General features: G+C 30.2%; 1 protein-coding gene across 1 annotated transcript in view; it reads left to right on the top strand.

The window, feature by feature from the left end:
* LOC142330451 (serine/threonine-protein kinase Nek8-like) overlaps positions 1-17,969 on the top strand; it is a 48,183-nt gene extending 30,214 nt beyond the window's left edge. Inside the window, exons 13-19 of the mRNA XM_075375692.1 lie at positions 909-1,044; positions 4,681-4,852; positions 5,847-6,059; positions 8,943-9,035; positions 9,984-10,066; positions 11,421-11,625; positions 17,528-17,969. Coding sequence (XP_075231807.1) covers positions 909-1,044; positions 4,681-4,852; positions 5,847-6,059; positions 8,943-9,035; positions 9,984-10,066; positions 11,421-11,625; positions 17,528-17,620 — 995 coding nt within the window. The 3' untranslated portion in view covers positions 17,621-17,969. The remainder of the gene's footprint in view (positions 1-908; positions 1,045-4,680; positions 4,853-5,846; positions 6,060-8,942; positions 9,036-9,983; positions 10,067-11,420; positions 11,626-17,527) is intronic.
* The last annotated feature ends 6,068 nt before the right edge of the window (positions 17,970-24,037 follow it).

The following is a 24,037-nucleotide window of genomic DNA, read 5'->3' as shown; positions in this document are numbered from 1 at the left end:
AAACTGAAATTTTTATATTCTGTTATATTGTTGCAAGTAGGATGTACACATTATTTGATGTCAGATTCTCCTACTGAATTGAAGCAGCGTATGCAATACAAACGTAATACATGAATTTTGTAACAAATGGAATACATGAATTTATTGCTTGTAGTATTTTTATCAGTTTCTTTTATGTCTGAATATATGTAAAGCACCTTAAGTACAAGTATTCCCAATCCTCGTTATTTCTCTGATAGTAATGATAGTTTATTATACTCGTATATTATCCCTGTGGTGAAGAGTGATTAAATGTGCAGGCCTGAGTGTTGTCTGCTCTTAGTGTTGGGTATGCACTAGTATATTTGACTTGGTGAATTTGGTAGTGACAAGTCATTACTTAAGTTTAAGATTAAGTCATTACTTAATTTTTCTAGTTAGCCTGGCTGAGATGCTTGTTATTTTTTTTATGACTAATATCAGGCGGTTAATGGCAGTTATGGCAATTAATGTACTTATGTATTATTGATGCCAGAATAAATTTTTCTGTATATTTGGTGGTCTTGATGATTGTTGTGTCATACTGTATATGACAAATTATTATAAACTAAATTTTTTAATCACATTTTTAATGGCTTAAGAGAAATGATGAGATAAAGTTTACTTATTTTGCTAGATACTAAGTTGCTGACACTGGGTTGTTTGTTTTAAAAAGTCTTGAAAAAGATTTCTGTAGCTAAAAAATTAAGAAAAAATTAATTTACACTAAAAAAAAAAAATAAATAATATTTCTTCAATTTTTTTTTTATAAGTGAAGAAATATTTTGGAAATAAGTATGCTTTCACTGATATGCAGATAAAATGAAACAACAGTGGTATTTCCTTATTCTTGGATTTTATTATTTATTTTTGATTTATTTTATTACTAGAAAAATTGCTGAGTGTTGATGTAGTTGAAATGAGTTGTGGTGAACACCATTGTGCTGTTATTAGTGGTGAAGGTGAATTGTATACTTGGGGTCGTGGGGAAAGTGGACGTTTAGGACATGGAAACGAACAAGATTGGTAAGTTCTGAATGTATACATGACATCAAAAATTTTTGATTCTGTATGATCAAAATTTGCATGAGATCAAAATTTTGATCTCATGCACATGTTTGGTGTTTAGTAAAAAGTTAAAGACAGTAACTAATATAATTTTACAGGAAAATTAAATTAGTACAATTGCTGTTGTTAATATCAATATTGATTTTTGTGTCGCATGTGACAGTAATTTCAGAGTAGGAAGATAAAATTAAATATGGTTATGCTTCTACAAGAATAGGAAGCTACTTTTATGGAGAAAGCTTTTTCCGAGTGCTTAGCCTGTTGTGTGTAATAAATTACATTTAGTAAAAAGGTTAAATGATTAAGTGTAAAAAGTATTAAGATTAAGATAAGTGGAAAAAAAATCAGCTCACTTTGTATAAGTTGTTGATATGTCTAGTGTGTTGTAATTATGTTAATAAAAATTAGCTATTAACATTCCAAAGTAGTAAGCTTAATAATGTACTTAGTAATTTACATAATGAGCTTTTTTCTAATAATTACACAAGCCTGCAAAATTTGGGTGTGGAATGTTTTTTAACTTTTGATAATATATTCCTTTGTATTTTTTAGCATTGAATTCGAAAATAACCTTCATTTTTTACCATCACGTCAGGATTTTTTTGCAAATTGCAAATTTCAAAATTTGTAAAGCTGAAAAATTACGAAAATGTGATACTATAGAATAGACATAAAACATTTTTTTAATAATAAATTAATATAATAGATTTACTTTTCTGGCTTATACTATGCGTACTTATAGCTAAACAGTTGAGTAGTCTGAAGATGAGGAGGGGGTTTGGGTTAAAGATGACAAGATGGTGGAAGATATTGGCTGACAGATTGTGACAAGACAACAAGATGTAACATGTTTATTGGTAGATATCCGTGTCACTCATTCACCTTACAACTGCTATCAGTGCTGTTTCAACCATCAGCATGCATAAATCGAGTTTTTTTCCGTCTACCGTGATCAAATGCGTTTTTGTCGGAGGAAAAAATATTTTTAGGCCATAAAGTTAACTTCCTTTTTCAAAATGGCTTCAAGAGGCTGCAAAATTCTGCAGATTCTTTTGGTTACATTTGTGGTGAGTTAATGGTGGTAAGGCAAAAAAGAAATATAAAAAATTTCATTCGACAAGTGTACTTCACATATTTCAATGTGAAAATAGGAGATCAAGACAAAACTTGGCACCCCACTACATTTGCTGCACATGGGTTGAAGGACTTAGATGGTGGTCAAAGGGTGAACGAGAAGCGTTCAGATTTGAGTTCCAATGGTGTGGTGAGAGCTATGAAATCGCACCAATGATTGTTCATTTTTTTAGACTGGGGTTTACGATTTCAATTTGAAGAATAAAAAAGAATCATCTTTCCAAATATACAATCTACTTTACGCTCAATTCCTCATGGTCCAGACATACCAGTGCCAATTCCAGCAGAAATAGACAGTTCCATAAGTGATTTAAATGAAGATAACATCGAGGAATTCGAACCCGGAGATAGCTATGTACCAGAGCTTTATCCACAGTCTGAACTAGGCTTAAAGAGTTTGAGGCTTTAAGAGAAGAACCTGCTAGCAACTGGTGCCTCATTTTCCTGGTTCAGGTACAGAGAAAAGGATTTCTTCCATATTTTTAAGAAGAAGAATTAGTTTTTGCCGTGATGTATGTGGACTTTTAACTTCATTACATTCCGTATGAAAGTATCGATTGGAGACTGTAAATAGATTCATCCAAAAAGCCTCAAAGTTGTCCTTCTTCCCAATGGGAATATGTATCTGTCAATACCTGTCGAACATTCTGTCCATTTAAAAGAGGGTTATGATAATTTGGAATTCGTTCCCAATAAAACTAAATATGATGATCATAAGTGGATTACTTGTGGCAATCTCAAAATAATATGGAAACTTTGTGCCTCCTTGCTGTCCTAGGACAGCAAGGAGGCACAAAGTTTCCTTGTTTTTTGTGTAAATGGGAGAGCAGGAACAGAGATTAAAAAGAGCTTCATTAGAACCTGAAAACAAAAAATGTGCTCTCTGAAAAGCTCTCATAGATCCAAATAAAGCTCTCCTTCTATCTCTGCGTATGAAGTTAGGCTTGATGAAGAAATTTGTCAAAGCCTTTCCAAAAGTGGATAAATGTTTTAAATACAGCTTTGACAAATTTCCAGTCTTATCAACTGCCAAACTAAAAGAAGGGTGTCTTTACTGGTCCTGACATTAGAAAACTTCCAAAGACGGTAATTTTGAGAAAAAAATGGAAGTTGCAGTAAAAGAAGCGTGGAGAGCCATAAAGACGTACTAACCAAGTTTCTGGGTGATGAGAAGGATCCAAACCTCAAATCAGTCGTTAAGAACATGCTGCAGAAATACAAAAACTTAGGCTGTTTCATGAGCTTGAAGGTTCACTTTCTAAATTCACAGGTGGACTACTTTCCTGAAAATCTGGTGCTGTTGGCGAAGAGATGGTTTTGAGATTTCAACAGGACATGAAAGAAATGGAAAGGAGATATCAAGGAAAATGGACTATTATGATGGTGGTGGACTATTGTTGGATGTTACACCGAGATGAACTGTGTAGAGAACATAGAAGGAAAAGTGCGAAGCAGAGTATGAGCCGTCCAAAGAAACTTTGACACATGGAATAAAATTGTAAGTATTTTACATACTTCATTATGGGTGGGTGAAGAGGGGGAGTGGTTTCCAAAGGCATGATGTACCTCATAAAAATTAAATAAATTAATTTAAAAATGCACTGTAATAGAAATTATGCTTACTTGATGGCAATTTTCATTAGAAATTAAGGGGTCAGTGAGCAATGCCCCTGCTCATTTCTTCAGACTACTCAACTATTTAGCTATAAGAATGCATAGTATAAGCCAAAAAAGTGAATATATTATATTAATTTGTATTAAAAAAAAAACATTTTATATCTGTTTCATTATATCATATTTTCACAATTTTTCAACTTTTTATGAATTTTGAAATTTGCAATTTGTGAAAATAACTGATGTGATGGAAAAAATGAAGGTTATTTGAGGATTTAGTACTAAAAAATACATAAGAATCTGTTATCAAAGACTAAAAACCACAACCATTGCGGCTTGTGTTATTAGTTATAACCAGTTTTTATTATTATAACAGTCTCTTGCTCAATAAACAACAGACATTTGGTAATGAATTGTGTAATTTGGCAGAACTGATATGATCAAATAAAAAAGAAATAGTCATTTGAAAATGTATTAACTTAAAAATACATTTTGGAAATACTACTTATGCTACTAGTGTTCAACATGCATGCTGCCGCTATCTCAATCTGTAATTAGGTTCATTTTTCATGTTGGTTGAAACCTTTATTGTTGCTTACAATATGGTGGAAATGTTACTTTTGAATTTTTATTTTCAATTCTTCAAATGTGAGGAGTTATCATAATATGTTTTACATTATTTTTATTGTAAGTAAAATAAAAAAAAAGAAGGATTCATAAAATTATATAATTTTTAAATTCATTAGGTGTATTTCAGTAATTTATTTATTATTAATTCACTTGTAACTTTTGTTTTTATTATTTTTTCTTTAATTTTGAAAACTTTGTATTTTATTTTTGTTTTAGTTGCCTTCCAACTGTTGTACATTTACCAAAAAATGATGAATTGTTATGCGTTGTTTGTGGTATTGATAGTACTGCAGTAATTACTACTAAAGGAGCTGTGTATGCTTGTGGAAAAAATAATAATAATAAATTGGGATTATCGCTAACTACTCTTCAAAGTTTCATATTTATGGTAACAGGAATTTATACATTTATTGTTTTGTGGTTGTGAATGAGAATATGATACTATAGAAGTTTCTAGAATGTATGATGCAATTTTTGCTTAAGTAGAATCTTTTTTTTTTGTTTTATCTCTGGGTCCGCACTCAAGCAATTCATTCTGCAGAGAATGAGAAGAATGTTTTGTAGCGTGTGTGAAAAATGTCATGCTTGACCGGGATTTGAACCCAGGACCTCCGGGTGAAAGGCTGAGACGCTATCACTCATACCATGGAGGCCGGCAACTAAAGTAGAATCTGTTTTGTGTTAGGTGATAAAATTCGTGTAGTTGGTTATCTCATATATTTGCAAGGCTAATATGTGTGGTTATTCAGAAGTCTTATATGAGGGTCGTTTGGCAAGTTTTCGGCCTAACAAAGAAAACAAGATTTTTTAGACTTTTTTTTTTTCAATGAACTCTCTTTGGATTTTTATACATTAAGCCAGTGACCTTTAAACTTTATAATACTCTCAGTATAATTATCTAAACGGTAGTTACCGGAGGCTAAACAGGAAAAAGAAAGGTGAAATACTCTCAGTTTATTATTGTTGTGGTTTTTGGGCATCCCAAGTGTTCTTTCATCATCTTGAATGAATGTACAACCACGTGTAAGTTTAGCAGCCCGCTTTTATACCGTTAAATGATGGGGGTGAATCCTTTAAAGTGGAATCAAACTCTTTTTGTATGTCTGTTGGGGTTAAACCTTTAATGAATTACTTAAACTACGTATTTAAATTTTGAATTTTTGGTGCAAAATAAAAAAATTTCAGCCCTTAATTTGGTGTTAATTTAGAAAGTCAAAATTTCAAGAATCGGATAATGTTATTTTTCTAATTTTTGTACATCTTTTGCCATCATTTTAATTATTTTAAAAGTTTTGTTTTATTTATTACTTATTTACTTTACATGTACTACTCTATGACAATATAGGACAAGATAATTTTGTATTTTGTAATTATTTTTCCAGAAAGATGCAAATGTAGAAAAAAGTTTACAATTTATTGAAGTAAAATCATTATCAAAGTGGCATGTAATAAATATATCTATGTCAAATAATCATTCTTCAGTATTAACTGATGCCGGTTATGTAATTACTATGGGAAGTAATAATGAAAATCAGTTAGGACATAACAATGTAACTCCAGCTGTTGTCAAGAGTACGATTGATAAAATAGTTACTGTAAGTGTCATTTTAATTATATTTTAGCAAATTTTATTGTACTATTAGAAGTTGAGAATTTTTAATGTTAAATTGTTTAAATAATTATTTTTTTCCTTTTTGATTATAATCTTTTTGTCATGGTTCTTTAGGTAAAGATTTTTTTTTAACAGATTTTTTCTCATTAATCAATTAAGTTTAAGCTATTTTAAAAACCAACTAAGAAGTAGGTTACTCTTCCATAATTGAATTTTGATTGGTTTGTTAAACATAATCTGGTAACCCAAACCACAACACATTTGTAGTTGCCCCTGGCAGTATGTGTCTTTCTCTCATTTATTCTACTTAGAATAAGTGTAAAGTACAAATAAATGTAAATGTTGGAATAAATGTCATGTATTCCACTTAGTTGATAAATCAGCAGCGCATGAAATATAGAATCTATCAGTTTTGTTCATGCTAACTGTAAGAGCTCTGGCATGATTTGTTTTAGGAAACGGAAGGAACACATTGCTGTCAAGATCTGTCAACAATTTTATAATGTCTACAGTAATAAAGCAATAAATGTCTAAAGTAATAAAGCAAAGCAATACTGTTTTGTGTGAAGTTGAGGTAGAAATCCAGAAAGAAGTGTTGAGATATTAGGTGGCAGTTCAAGTAAGAGATTTTCAATCAGCCCCCTATGTCCCAGACTTCGGACCAAGTGGCTGTGATCTTTGATTTGATGGTTATTTTTTGCCTTTCCTAACATTTGTAGTTAATTCATTACACTGCCATTTACTTTTAAAACTGGTGTGCTTAAAGTAGTTTTGAGAATGGAGATACTCTGAAATGCTTCAACTACAAATGTTAAAGTGAAATGCTTCAACTACAAATGTTAAAGTGATATTGCTAGGAATGGCCGAAAATAATGTTCAAATCAATTATGATAATCCTAGCCAAAATATGAAATATTGTGAAAATTTTGACTCTGATCTGTTTACCGAGATGATTTGTCTGGCTACTTAACACTTTAAAATGCGGTGAAGAATTTATGATAGGACAAGTAATTGGCTTGACACCTTGGATTACTGTGTGCTAAAATCTTTAAACATATGTGTCGGTTATTTATATAAATATTAAAATATATTTCTACAATTTTGTAACATTTTTACCCCAAACCTTTTAAGCATCTGATTGATGTTATCCCAGTGTCAAAAAACTAAGTTTGTGGGAAGATAGATTTCAAAAATAATAATCTAATATATACTTTCACAAAATTATTGAATTTTATCAAATACTGTTCAAAATGATGTAGTTGGAGATTGCAATTAAATTGTCAACAGTAACCTATTTTTACAATCTGCTACTGCTATGCATGATGCCACTTTTCTGAATTATAAGCCATAAAATTCATTTCCCGATATTTACTGAAAATGTTTATGACAAATTTCAATGAGCGGTACAATTTTAGAAATTATCATCGTGGTTTTGGTATAAAGTTTTGCAAATCAGCTATTTACCTTTTGCAGTTGAGATACTTAGTATCTTTTTTGATGTTTTTCTTAAAATCTTATTATGATGAAATAATGGACAAGGAAATATTTTCTTGGTTCAGATAAATTCTCTACATTATAAAGCTTTTAATAGATTTGGGAATTTTCAATTACCAAGAGAAAGTGAAAGAATCTTTTTTCATGACATATAAAATTCTTACCCCAAGATTTCCAATTTAAGAATACTGTTTTATGTTTCTGCTTAGTCAGAACAAAACCTCCAACAAATTCATAGAAAGTTATAGGGTTTGAAAAACTAAATAAATTATTCAGTGCTACGTAAATTTTATGAACGTTTTATGAAATTACATTATCCAGTCATCTGGCATTCATAATCGACATATTTGATACCTTAGTTTAGATGTCTTCACTTTTTTTTTTAATATTCGATATTTATTAAAATATTAAGTCGGTATGGAGTACGTTAATTGCAACAAATTAGGTAACATTTTCAATTTTTTGAAAATGTGGACTATTATCTGTGTAGATAGACAACAGTATGAATTTATAAAATAAGGTTTATTTCTATCTTAACCCATTTTCTAGTATATAAACATTTGCTTCAATTTATAGAAAATTATATGTATAAAATGGATAAATTTCTACCAAACCGTAGGTTTGTAACAAAAAACTAGTTTTAAAAAACAGATCATTTTACACTTCCAACAGACTTAATTCTATATGTATGAATATTGAATGAAGCACACTTATTTATATGAATAAAATGATTTGAATAAAGTGGTACAATGGTACTTATACAGCAATAAATTGACTGCAGAATGTATAACAGAAGTTAACAGGATTACCAGTATGGTTTCTTCTTAATGATTATTAGTTGGAATTTGTAGTAGTAGTAAGTGTAATTATACCAGACGTCATATTTGCAATATAGACAACCCATCGTGTATTTTATGAGATAATGAACTAAAAATGAATAATTTTTTTATTTTGGTGTCAGATGCAATGCGATTGCTGAAGTATTAGGCACCACCAATGTTATAATGCACAAATCATCCACTGCTTTACCTGATTGAATATGGTCTTGTAGAGGGATGGTGGTCCTCATCATTCTGTACAGGCATGGAAAGGAAGGTTCCTGGCTCAAAAGCCAGGATCAACTTCGCTCTACCTTCCATACAGATAGTGTGTGGTCTCAGACCAGGTTAGATACTTTCGAGGTTGGTTGTTATTGATGACACATCTTTTCCTTAAGAACTGGATCAAGTGTGGTTGAATGATTGTATTGAGCTAGGGAAACTTATGGTCAGTCACGGACCAGATCTGTCTCAATTCTCTCTTTTGGACAGTTGTTTTGATTGGGATATTATCTCTTTTTCCTATTATTTATTAATACTTTATTGTTTGTTAGATAACTAAATGTGGTCCAACTTATACGGTTGTTGGTACAGAAGAAAATGCTATCTATTTTTGGGGTACAAGATACACACCATCATGTTCTTCTGTAAGTAATAATTAATTGTTTAGTACTATCACTTACTTAGTTAATATTATCTCATGAATAATTTTTGATTTTTACTTTTTACAGTGTGATGTTATACTCATTCGGTCTTATTTACTGTTTAATGTTAGCATTAATCTTCTTTCAGTGTATTAATTTTGTTGCTATATATTGGTTACACTGAGTGTAACTGATAAATTAAACAAATTAACAATTTAGTGTTTATTGATATTTCCAGCTTATCAGCTCTAACTTTCAAAATAATTTATGTTTTTGAGATTGTTTTTAAAATAAATATTTAAAAAAAATGCTAATACTAAAAAAAGAAAGTAAGAAAATAATTATAACTTGAACATTTTAATACTACAGTAAACTGAGTATATTGTCTTTAATTTTGTTTTATTACATTTAGAACAAGTGAAAAAAAAAAGCCTTTTTCATTCTGAACAATTGTTATATGAAAAGTATTGATCAGTCATAGTTATGTAACACAGTGCTGAAGTTTTACTGGCATTGTGTGTGTGTGTGTGTGTGTGCATGCACGCGCGTGTTTTATTGAAATTAAATATAGCTTTGTCTATATTAAATTAAGTTAATGAAAAAATATGGCTTTGGATACTGACATTTAATATTTTCTTAATTACCTTTCTTTCCAGGTCTCTATGTCCTGAGATACTCGAATTTCAAATGTTATTCAAACATCAGCTTTTACAAGCAATAGACTTTGAAAGTATAATGATTAGATTGGTGTATGGAACACTGTATATCCATGTATTGAGTGAAGTAAATCATGTATTGATAGTGCTTTATCCATTACTATAATCCATTGCAGCTCAATAAAAATAGTAAATGATTATGAAATATAATTTTCTCATTATTTCAGATTCATTTTTGTTTTTAATAAATAATTCTTTTATGTTGTTGATTTTTGAAAGTTTTCTTTTTTTGTAGGCATTTGATTCATCTTCTACCAATTCATTAGCATCAACTAATCTCAAGATAGATATTGTTGCTGAACCTGAGGAAATACTTGCGTAAGTTAAATGAACATAAATTCACGCAGTTGAGCTACTTTTATTTTTTTATAAGGCTGCTAAAACATTTCAGTTGTACAAAGTTGGATTAGTGCCAAAGAGATGTTTCAGTGCATTCTATGATTAAAATGGAAGTTATTTTCTCTACAATTTATAAGCTTTTCAGCTTTTCTATGTATACCTTTTTTTTATTATACTCCATTGATAAATTTATCATGTTGAAGTTCGCAAGAAGTTCTGGCTAGAGTATTATGAACTGTTTAATAATTATTATGCTTCTGGGTATTGAAAAAAAAACCAGGCAGCAATACTTTTCTTCTATTATTTAGTATAATACTTTGCCACTGAGGTGTATTATAATTCAGTCAAAGACTTAATACCAAATGCATTCATTATAGAACCACCATCAATAAAACTAAATAACCTAATAAAAATCACTTAAAAAATTCAGTTTATCTGCCTTTTATAAAATTGGTTACTCTTAATGGTAGTAAGCTCTACATAGGACAAACTGGTTGGAATAGCTATATAAAAAACACAAAAACACTTCGCTCGACTACTGAAATCATTTTTACAAAACCACCTCTTTGAAACCAGTTGTACAAGCATCAGAAACCTGGAAATCTTATGCATAAATATGAAAGGACATGAACTAGACTCGCTTGAGTGGCTCTAAGTATACAAACATAAAATCAAAACTATAAATGAACAAATCCAGTTTAAATTACACACATTCTTTGAAAGATCACATATCACAATCATCCTTTAAATCTAATCCAAACAAACATCAGTGCCACACTCAACAATATGAAAATATTACCAGTGGCTTCATTTAAATTAGTTTTTAAACTTTCCCCTTCAGATAAATTTTATTGCAGTTGATTAAAAACTGTTTAATCCTCTAAAATACTCTTCAGCTCAAATGACTTACCCTGATAAAAAAAAATCTCTGAAAAGTCCCACAGGTAAGAGTCATCAGCCCACAGAGCTTCAATAAGAAGCAGCTGAAAATATATTAATTGGAAACTGTTAAAATAATTCTTGTGATACCTATCAAAAGAAAGAGGAATAAAAGCGTAAGAAAAGAAAGGGATATCAACCTGTAGAGGGGACTACTACCTCTTATTAGGATAATTTATTATTTTGCTTAGGCTCATCTATTCCTGTACTTATAATAGTATGTAACATATTAAGATAGTTTATTAATTTAATCCACAACTTGAGTTGATGGTCATACCATAGAGCAGTTGTCTGATAACTCTTAATTAAAGTATGAAATCTGAATTCCATACTACTTTTTTATTTTTTTATAACACATTCTGCAACTAATTAATTAAGTTAATCTATGTTTCAGCTTATATGCGTCACCTAATCAAATCGCTAAAGGTGAGATTGTCACATTGTATGACTTATGTCCATTATGGCTTGGTCTTTTAGTACTGGTTGATACTACAGTGCCTTTGCCAAAATTGAGTACACTTACTTTTGTAGAGGGTAAACAAAATAATGAAAACAATTCATCCTGTTCTAAAAATTCTTTAACAGATACTTCTGAGTCTGTAAGTATCAAACATTTAGAACAAAAGTAATAATCTTCATAATTTTTATTATAGTAATATTAATGTTTTAATAATTATTAATATTATGTTTATACATTTTCATTAATATTTAAATGTACAGCTCTGGATTGTACTGAGGATTATTCATTTTTTTAAATGTGTGTGGAATGTATTTATTCTTTTCACTGTTGTTTACTTCGAAATTAAAAATAGAACTAAAGAAGATAAAAAAATTGATCACAGGAAATAAAATTAACACACATATATATATATATTTATGGCTATATATATATACCTGTGACTTCCAACAAGTTTTTCTTTTTTTTTTCTATTCATTCTACCCAAGTTACATTAATTCTAAGTTTCCTCTATTGGTAATTTTAATCATTAATGCAGTTTTTACAGTTTGTCATTTTTAAACCTCTCTCATGTAAGCCATTGTTTTAGATGGATAATTAGTGGTAATCATTCTGTACAAAGTAGAGGACTTTAAGGAGGCTGATTAAACATTTTTCAGATAACATTTTTCTCCTAAGCTGTACAATGAGCTGTGTGATTTCAAATATTACGTTACAAAAGCACAATATGAAAGGATAGGATTTTGTGTCTTATGTTTTGATTGGCTGATATAATCAAATTTCTAGAATTTTTTTATTAAGAATCTATATTGATATTGATCCTCTTATCAAGAAATTAAACAGGCTTGTTTAATCCAAAGGTTTTTTTGACTAAACAATAGCCATGAATTTTCAGAAATGTTATTAACTTTTCTTTTGTCTCAAGGATCTTGAATGTTGACTGCTTTGTTTTAATATTTTTGAATATAATCTCAAGATCTCACCTCAACAATTTGAAAAAAATAATTAATTTTTTGTTTGTTTATGTATATATATTTTGTTACATATATCTATATAATACACAATCTAATCTTTCATATGGCTATAACAACATGTGATAGCTTGCATATAAAACATCTATGGTGCTAGAAGTGTTATAAAGAATCTGAAGTCTGTATTGTTTTCTCTGAGAAGATTAATTTTAATGTTAAGATTAATGTTAATTCTCTGTCAGTTACTTAATGGTTAACAGTGTGATGAAGGTATTGATTGTAACATTGATTATTTTGTTAGGATACATGGCGAGCTGATATGCAACAATATAAAAAACTGTTGTTTTCATCATTTTTAGTTGATTGAATGAAAAAGACATTAGGAAAGATACCATTATTTGTTTTTGTAGTGTGTTTTGTTTTATTCTCTACTTAATATTGCAAGAGTGACCGTAACTTACAATTTTATGTGGTCAGTGAAACAATTTTTTACAACTTATTTGAAAATGAACTCCAAGAATTATTTTTAAAAAAATTCTACTGAACTATTATGAAAACTTTTGATCAAAACAGGAAAACATCTTAGGAAGATAAAAATAAATAATGAATATTTAGACAGGAAAATATATGTTTTAAAGGAATTATTTATTACAATAAATAATTATTATAATAATTATTTGTATACAAATAATTACAAATTATTATTATTATTATTATTATTATTTGTATTACAAATAGTTTTTTTTTGTTGTAATTATCTGTGTACAAATTACAGATAATTACAATAAAAATAACTTTTATTCTGTTTCTTAATTTGGATGTACAGATCTGCAATCACTTTATCCAAAGTATTTTCATGATATCCGAAGTAAAACTGAAAAATTGGTTTTCTGAAAACTGATTTTCTTTAGGTTTGAATACAATAACTTTGTTATTAACAATAATTTGTAGAACAAGACGCTAGTTTTATATTTGAAAAATTTAATTAAAGTAGGTTTACCCGTTCCTGAGAAATAATTTTTTTATTGAAAATCACAAAATGGCGTTCGGAAGGAAAAAATCAAATTATGAAAAAATCCCTTTCGGCACGCCGGAAGGCGGAGGTTGATTTCACCGGTGCTAAGTAGGGGATAAAAAATATACCCTGCATAATAATTGGTGATTTCAATGCCCATTATCATTCGTGGGGCTCATAGTCATGTTCTTCCCGGGGAAGGATAGTTAATTGACTGAGGCAGAACTTAGATCTCTCTGCTTATTGAACAATGGATCATGCACATTTGTATCATCTTCATCAGATACATCTGTGTGCATCGATCTGTCGTGTTAAGCATCCCTATTTCCACTTCTTAACTGGCGCATTTCCAAAAATGTTTTTGGAAACGATCACAGACCGGTTGTTATCTTGATTGGTGATTGTGATTTGTCTCAGAGACAGCTATGTGGATGGGTGGTTGGGAAGGCAGACTGGATCGAATACAAAGAATTGTTTAGCCAATATGATGAAGTGATCCACCAACTTTCCATATTTGCACATCTGATATTTGATATTGCAAGTGATTTACATTACTTGGTGATTCAAAAAGGACTTCACAACTTTAAAAGCATATAAACATTTCTTTAGATAATTTTTAGAATCAGTTGAGGTCTCATTTCGTAGCAACATACATCAAGTTTTGATTCTTGTAGTTCATAATACTGAATTCGGCTGCCGTGATGTTAAAAATGGATACATTTACTGGTGCAGAACATGGTTGGTATGTGTTTTAGTTTCAAGATTTGCAGTCATTAACTGCAATTCAACATAATTTTCGTATTGAGTAAAGTAGGAAGCCTTCTAGTAGGCATACAATTTATTCTTGGTACATAACCTTCATTGAGTCAGGTTGTTTTGTTAAACATATAAAATTACTAGGATGATCACACATCTCTGATGCTGTGGAACAACTCAGAGAAAGCTTTGCACGTGGTCCGAAGAAATCAACTGAACATGCATCATGTGAGATGACTGGCATTTCAGAAATGGCTATTTGGCATGTAATATGTAAACAATTGCACTTGAAGCCATTCAAACTAACCATGGTTGAACACATTACAGATGACGACAAAGTTGCTCAGCTGCAGTTTTCGGTGGAAATGATGGATAGAATTGCAGACAATAATACATTTTTAGACAGTGTAATTTTTAACGATGAGTCAATTTTTTACACCAGTGTGGCAATGTGAACACCCATAACTCTTGAATACGAGGTAGCGAAAACCCTCATGAAACTTGGCAGTACATTTGTGATAGCCCGAAGGTGAATGGTTTTTGATTCCTAAGCAAATAAAGACTGTACGTCCGTTCTTCTTCCTGGAGGTATGTGTGCGCTCTGCTGGGGTGGTCTGTTATATAGTTGGTGCTTGTGGGAACTGTATGTCTATCCCATTAAATTCTTCCTCGATGGTTGTGTTTCACTTGAAAAAACCAACAAACACTGAAGCTTAAAGAGTCTTCGACCGACGTTATCAGTTGAGGGTGTGTCTGATGATGATAAGAGAAATAATGTAATGAATGCTAAAACATCAGTAATTTGCTTTATTGTAGTGAAATAAAAGGAAGAAGGTAAATAGTTTACAAAGGTTTCAGCTTTCTTAATTCAAGTGCATTGTTGCAGCGTGTGGATCTGCAAAATCAATTAAATAACTTAGGACTGGCGCCCTGTTGATTGAGGTTACTGATGACAAATAGAGTCGGAAACTAGTGGTCCTTAAGTTCATTGGGAAGGAAGAGGTGGTGGTGGAACCACATAATACCTTAAATTCCAGCAAGGGGATTATCTTCCACCGTGACTTGGCTGGAATTGAACCCTCAGAGATAACAAAGGAACTGTCCCTGCAGTTACAAGTTGGTCCAAGTTTTGTCAGAACAAATAAAGACCCTCACTGCTGCGATTACAACATTGAGCTTGGGCAAGAATGTAACTTCTGCTAGAAAAACTAATGGTGGTTCATCTAACTCCATGTCCCAGACTCCATGTGGTTCAGACTCCATGTCTGAATATATCCCCTTAACATCTGGAAAACCAAGAAGTTCCTTGATGGAATGAAGAATGCAGGAAGGCATTAAGGGATTGCCACTGGGCTTTTGTGTAATCTCAATCATAGGCTTACAACAGAAATGCTCTGCACCTATCTCAATGCGAGGGCTGTATGCTGTCTTTGTTTATTACAACAAATATATTGTGTTCAGATGATGATAACGCAGAAGTGTTTTCCATTCATTAAAACTAAAAAAAACGATATGTTTTTCTATGAAATGAGACATCAACCAAATCTGTAAGTTATCTCAATAGATTTTTATATGCTTTTTATGTTATGAAGTCCTTTTTGAATATCCGGTATATCAGGTGTTTCATTTTAATCCCCCAGGCGATTTTCTCATAAACTACGCACAATACAAAAAAAAAATCTTCAACAAAAGTTACTTGGACTGAAGGGGCGACACCTCATGGTGACCTTGGATTTCACTGTTAACACAATTTATTTCAAGGTTAACACAATTCTTTTTTTAATGGAATGACTTATTTTTGACTCCACAAATAAAAAGATTGGAAAAGTTTACATTGGAATATGTGGTCACACATATGATCTTGGAACATTTTTTGAAGGTCATACAATGTAATATTCATACTAGGCCATTTGTCTTACAAACTATGGAAAGATCATAAAAATGATTTTACAGAAGTTAACGAGGATAGGAGGGGAATATCTGACAGTGAACTTGATCATGATCTTGAGGTCCCCTTTGCAGGTCGTGCCAAGGTTTTTTGATAGCGCCAATGGAAAGAGCGACAAACGTCACGTCAACATACCCTTGAATTTAGTCATGACATTTTAAGATTATGTTTTATTTCTTCCAGCTTTTTGAAATTCATGGTTTAGGAATTAATCACATACGGTATCCGATTAAACAATTTGCTGAATTTCAAAGACAGTACCAGTTAACTGTCGTCTTCTCACAACTTAGAAAGCAGTGACTGTAAATATCTGTGAAGAGAATCCAGCACCTATATACCACTACTTCTCATAGTTAGCAGGATGACCTTCAAAAATTTTTTAAGATCATATGTGTGACCAGATATTCCAATGTAAAATTTCTGATCTTTTCATTGGTGGGGCCAAAAGTAGGTCATCCCATTTAAACAAATTTATGTTAACATTAAATAACAGTCAAGATCACCATGAAGTGCCTCCCCCTCCAGTCTGAGTAACTTTTGATTAGATCATTTTGTTTTATTGTGCATAGTTTTTGAAGAAATCATTTGTGGGGATTAAAATGAAACACCCAGGTATATACAGATTGTATCATGAAGTTCTCCCAGGACTTTTATAAGCTATCCTACTTGTGAAAACAATGAAGAAACTTCATTTAAACATATGTCCTAAAATGCTTCGTTTGCAAGTTAGTGGAAGATTACGCTTGGATTTCATCTACCCCAGTGAAATGAGATTGTACTGAAATTTTTAGAGCATTAATTAAGGAGCAGAATTAGCGATTTCTTATGGTTTCTGATTTTAGAAATCGAATAAAATAGGTTCTAGAACCGTATCTGCAGTAGTGTTTGAGAAATCTGGGGTAAAAACCGTGTTTTTTTTGTCATAAAATAATTTTTCTTAAGTGGGTAATAAACATGTACAAATTTTAAATAAAGCTTGAAGAGAATTTAATTCTGAACAAAATCATATAAGATAAGTTGAATAAAACAAAGAAAAGCTGGAAAAAATTATTTAAAAAGGGTAAAAATTGAAAATTACTTTCCTTTTGTCCAATAATAAATAAAGTATAATTTTTTTTAATCAAAATATAAACAGAAACTGGAACAGACCAAATGATTGATTGAAAAAAAATTAGTAATTGAATTTCAGTGAATGAACCATGGTAGAACTAAGATGTCAAAAGCATCATTTCCATTGTGTTTTTTGTAATGTAAAATTGTCAGCTTCCAGTACTCACTTTGTGTTATTTTAAGTCCTTTGATGTAATTTTTTCTCATTTATTTATTAAATGCTTGTTTTGTCTTAATTTCTTAGGTTCCAAGCTGGATAAAGGCTGAACTGGCTGAAGCTAATAATTCCTGGAGACCAGACATATATGATGTACCAAGCAGTCTTTTGAATAGTTAATTCCTTCTTTCAAATGATATTTATATTCTATTTCTAATTAAGTGTTCAAATAATTAATTTGCTGAAGTATTATTTATTATTAATTTTCTCTGTAATACAGTTACAATAAAAGCTACAAGTAGCATTAAGATACATAGAGCAATAGTCTGCTACTTACAATTTTACCTGTGGATGGTCAGAAGCTAATTAGTGTAAATCATCAATAAGAAATATCATTTTAATCCTTTTATTAGAATTAGAATGTGTTATTCATTAATATACTAAATTAAACAAAATCTATATCAATATTAAGAGAAAATGTAGAATCTTATTTATAATCTTAGAAATAGAAAATCAAAACATAAAATTATTCAACTAATAACAAAATTAAAAATTGTGACTTACTTGGTTTGTTGATAATTTCACACATTTTTTACCTCTTTGTTTATTTATTCTTTAGTTGAAGCAGCTTACCAACTCGAGAAGACTTCTTGATGCTAATTATAGAAAACAGCATCTCTTCATTAAAGTATATTTAAAATGTATTTTAGTTAGGTTGCCCTTTACTATATCAAAACCTCTGAACTTTTAAGTTTCCATTGGTGTTACTGCATCTTTATTGATCTTCCTGTGAATAATAGCAACTTTAAGATTTTTGGCCAATAAAAAAATTAGTGTTTGTAACTTTAATTACTTCAAATGGCTTACTCTTCTTTGTCATTTTTATATTGATCTTCTGGCCCAAAAATTTACTCACACTTCTAATCCTTGGTTTCTATTATGGCAAAACTGTAATTAGGCAAATAGCTGAGGTATAAAAGAAGACATTTATGGCAAAAGATGAAAACAAAATATTTATTTTTGATTACGGAATAAATTATTCTTTTTACTTCTCTGAATACATGGATACAGCGTTCCATATACCTCATGTCTTACGTCTAATCATTGTATTTTTAGTCTATTGCTTGTAAAAACTGATGTTTGAATAACATTTGAAATATGAGTTTCTCAGGACATAACAATCCTGGAGAGAAAGGTAATTGGGAAAATATTAAACGTCAGTATCCAAGTCATATTTATTTTCAATAAAACACACACACATATATATATATATATAAATATATACACACACACAATGCCACTCAAACTGCAGCACTGTGTTACATAACAATGACTGCATCAATACTTTTCATATAACAAATTGTTCAGAGTGAAAAGGCATTTTTTCACTTGTTCTAAATGTTCTAAACAAATTAAAGACAATACACTCAATTTACTGTGTAGTATTAAAATATTCAAGTTGTACTTACTTGCTTACTTTTTTTTACTTACTTTCTTTACTTAGTTAATTTTTTTTAGTATTAACATTTTTTTAAAATATTTATTTAAAAAAACAATCTCAAAAACATAAATTATTTTGAAAATTAGAGCTGATAAGCTGGGGGGGGGGGGGGTATTTTTTATTTATTTATCAGTTACACTCAGTGTAACCAATATATAGTAACAAAATTAATACACTGAAAGAAGATTAACACTAACATTAAACAGTAAATAATACCGAATGAGTATAACATCAAACTGTAAAAAGTAAAAAACAAAAATTATTCATGAGAATAATATTAACTAAGTAACTGATAGTACTAAACAATTAATTATTACTTTCAGAAGAACATGATGGTGTGTATCTTGCACCCTAAAAGTAGATAGCATTTTCTTCTGTACCAACAACCGTATAAGTTGGACCACATTTAGCTATCTAACAAACAACAAAGTAACATTAATAAATAATAGGAAAAAGAGATAATATCCCAATCAAAACAACTATCCAAAATAGAACATTAAGGCAGTTCTGGTCTGACTGACCATAAGTTTCCCTAGCTCAATACAGTCATTCAACCACACTTGATCTCGTACTCAAGGAAAAGATATGTCATTGATAACAACAACCTCAAAAGTATCTAACCTGACCCGAGACCACACACTATCTGTATGGAAGGTAGAGTGAAGTTGATCCTGGCTTTTGAGCCAGGATTCTTCCTTCCCAAGCCTGTACAGAATGATATGGACCACCATCCCTCTACAAGATCATACTCAGTCAGGTAAAGCAGTGGGTGCTTTGTGCGTCATAACATTGGTGCTGCTGCCGCTGCCACCGCCACCACTACTACTACTAATCATTAAGAAAAAACCACATTGGTAATCCTGTTAACTTCTGTTTTACATTCTGCAGTCAATTTATTGCTGTATAAGTACCATTGTACCACTTCGTTCAAATCATTTTATTCATATAAATAAATGTGCTTAATTCAATATTCATACATGTAGAATGCATTCTGTTTGAAGTGTAGAATGATCTGTTTTTTTAAAAGTAGTTTTTTGTTACAAACTTGCAGTTTGATAGAAATTTATCAATTTTATATAATTTGTAGCGATGAAAACATTGTGCTGTTTATGTACTGTTAGGCTCATTTATGTACAACTATGTTTTGTTCGAAAGAATTACAAATGTCAAATAAGCAATAACGGATTGTTAAATGTACCTGAGAGAGTTGTATGTATGATGATCATTTATTTAAACGGTGGTCCAGGAGTGACTGTAGAAATAGATAAGTCCTCATTTTCAGAAACTGCAGTGGGTTTCAGAAAACAGTGGGTATTTTAGAGATATTTTCAGAGAAATACTTAATTGTTTCATGTATGCTGTTCTGAATCTTACTGAAAATACATTAATTCAGACAATAACAGCATGCATTCAAAAAGGATCAACAATAATGTCTGACAAGTGGAAAACCTATGATGGTATTTCTCATTTGGATGGATATAATTTTCAACATTACATTGTAAATCATTCAGAAAATTTTGTAGATCCCATCACCGGAGCTCATACACAAAATATCGAAAATTTGTGGGCTTGTTCCAAAAAACGTAATATGAGGGAAAGTGGAACTGCTTGGCTAATGCTGGATTCATATCTGTGCGAATTCTTATGGCGTAATAGGCATAAAAATTAACATTTATTTAATATTATATTAAAATACATTAGTGAATCCTATCCAGTGAAATAAATTTTTTTTTTTATTTGATGTTATTTGTATTTCAGTTTAGTAAGTTAGTGTGTTTATTTTGTTTAAACCAAATATGTTTGGTTCAGTTATGTGATATATGTACGATTCATCAGTAACCAATTTAATCTAACCAAACTTAACCTACACACGCTTTGTTCCCTAACCTTGACTAATTAACAATAAGTTTTTGATTATTTAAATAATAAATTCAGTAATGATGGCTAATAAGCTTGTTATTTTATTAATTTGTAAAGTATATTAATATGGAGAATGTTTAAAATGACCAGTATAAAACAACACATTAGTGTGTTTCCTCTAATGTTTCATTCATTAATCATTATAAAACGTGCTATATTAAGTAATTTTTAAGTTGAAAATTGTGAAAAAAGTGTGGGGGGAAAAGGAAAAGCATACCGAACAGTTTTCGTGTAACTTAACACAATACTTCAGCTTACAAGAAAGGGCTTTAATACCCTTCAAATAAATTACTGAACCATTTAAAAAGTATATTAATTTATTTAAAATATAATTAAAAAACTTTATTTTAAAGAGACAATATTACTGTCGATGAATTTTTAAACAATACTATTTAAAATTAAAAACCCTGAATTTTTTGCAAACCAAATGTGCATGTAAACGAGCCTCAAATAATTTTTTTTTAACGTTTTGTGAATTGTGATTTATTTTGTAGTTATTACTTGTATGATAATATTTAAATTATTATTCTTATATGAATACCTGGAAGTCTCCAGATATTCCATGCAGTTTTCTGCATTCGGAGACCATACACAGCTGCATCCCTTTTTTGTGGCGTGTGAGTGAGGTGTCTTGTACAGACTCAGGTCGACCTTATCTACCCACCGGGTTGGTCTAGTGGTTAACTCGCCATCGCAAATCAGCTGATTTTGAAGCCGAGAGAGTTTTAAGGTTTAAATCCTAGTAAAGGATCTTCATACGACCTGAACACTAGATCGTGGGCACTGATGTTCTCTGGTGGTTGGGCCCCAATCAGCTGCACATCTCAGGAACGGTCGACCCGAGACTGTACAAGACTACACTTTATTTACATTAATACATATCATCCTCTGAAGTAATATCTTACGGTGGTTCCGGAGACTAAACAGAAAAAGAAGAGGCCGACCATATCTGAGACGTGGCCAACTGAAAACCAAACATCCAAAGAACACCGGTATCCACGATCCAGCATCCAAATAAATGCAACTACTTTTATTAGGATACAATAATTCTTGACTTCAAGAGTAGCTGATTTACGACTACGAATCTCTACCACTAGACCAACCTGGTGAGTTATACTTAAATTATAAATTTGGATGCTAATCAGATGAACTTTTTATTTTATAATTAATGGTATATTCTGTAATATTTTTGTGATCAAGGTTTTTCTACGGTTTCTCTTGAACTAACCAGCCAAATGATGGGAAAGTTTCTTTTTTTATGCGTGAAGTAGCCTACATACCCATTTCTGAAGTGATCATAATAAAAGAAACCTCTAAAATTTGAAATTGGATCCATTCACCTTGAAAACAGTCTACAATTCAAAATAAAACTGAACTTAAATAACTAGGATAATTCAGAATTATTGTGAAAGTAATAATTGATTATACATAAAAAGCACAAGACCTAAAAGGAAACGTAAAATAATCTTACTCGGTGACAATTGTGTCACACGTAAAAGTAAAATGTATGTGTAAAAAATAGGCTACACCAAATTTTCCACTCGTGTACCAGGAAACAAGAAATTCAAAATAATATACAGAAAAAATAAATAATAAGAAAAATTATTTCTCACTTCTTTGAAGACAGGGAAAACTCAATATTATATATTAAATTGAAGACTGTGCAAACGGTTGACAAGGAACGGACAAATATTATTCCAATATCTACGGTAATTGGTTTTCAAATTATAAGATTATAAAAAAAAATTAAAGAGAAAGCATAGAAAATTGATAACAAAGTGATTGATTGAAGATGACATCGATAAGTAATAATATATTTAGAAAAATTACAAAAGTGATAATATACATTTCAAAGTTTTGTTCAATTTGATGATGAGATTCCCGCTTCTGGATCGATGAAAGGACAGAAGATGGCATAATTAATAACAAAAACACGGAAGACATAAAAAAAGTAAAATGCTAAGGAAGGAAAATCAGCAACTCCGACAAAGAAAATCAAAAACTACGTTAAAATGCTACAGACGTTCTAGAAATCCAATGATTGATATTTCTTTCTCTTCATATGTAGAACAAACACAAAACTGGCAAGATTTCGAAAACAAATTATGACAATTTTTTAAAACAAGTTTCTCTTGAAAAAAGAAAAACATAAATTTGAGCCAAACAAAATTTATTTTGAGCCACACTAATCTGAAATTTATTTCTTGACTTCGTAGTTATAAAAAAAAACTCAAATAAAAATCTCCACGACTGGAAGGAATTTTCTCTTTACTTTCAGATTTGAATTAACGAGATTCGACAGGTTATTAAATTTAATCAGGTTATTAAAAAAAATATATATTGCATGTTATATATATTTTTTTTTAATAACCTGTGAATCCTGGGTAAAAAAATAAAAATAAATATTACTTCAGACACCGTATTTAGAACTACTGTGGATCTACATATTTATGCTTTATAAACTTTAATGTGTAATAGTTTTAATAATTATGCAATTTTAAGTCAATTTTGAATTTTTACTACTTACATTTTTATTAGTTATTAAACCATATGTTTTATTATATAAAACTTATGTCCACTTATCATAAATATAAATCATTATTTGTGTATACTATATAGTTTTATTATATGTGTTTATTATATGTGTTTTATTATATGTGTATATAAATGGTTTTAGGTCATTGAAATACAAGTTTGTTTTCTTTAAAATATCTGTAAATTCTAAGACACTGTTTTAATTTTAGCTTACTTGTTAAATCAATGAATAATAGTGAATACAATGAATCATTTTTAATTGGTGCTGGAAATTGATCATTTTATAAATTAATAACACAAATTAAATTTTTTAACTCCAATTTTATTAAAAAAACTAATAAAAATTACTTTTTTTTAATATATATATATAAAAAAAAAAAAACAGTGATACTAACCAATATCATTAACTGTCATCTCTCATATTCTGTAACAGTAGAAAGTTACTGAATAATAGTTCATTTTTTTATTAGTCTTTTAGTGATGCTACATTATGTCGTGCATGGGTTGATAAAGGTTATTCATTTAATTTTATTAAAATAAAATTATGTTTTACTTGGACTTTTTTTTATTTTACAAGGAAGTTGGTAGTTCTTTTATGTATTGCCGAATAATGAAATTAATAATAACAGTATTGTACTTGT

This window comes from Lycorma delicatula, chromosome 9 (genome assembly GCF_047948215.1).
Source record: "Lycorma delicatula isolate Av1 chromosome 9, ASM4794821v1, whole genome shotgun sequence".
Classification (NCBI taxonomy): Eukaryota; Metazoa; Arthropoda; class Insecta; order Hemiptera; family Fulgoridae; genus Lycorma; species Lycorma delicatula.
This window is presented reverse-complemented; position numbering and strand designations above follow the sequence as displayed.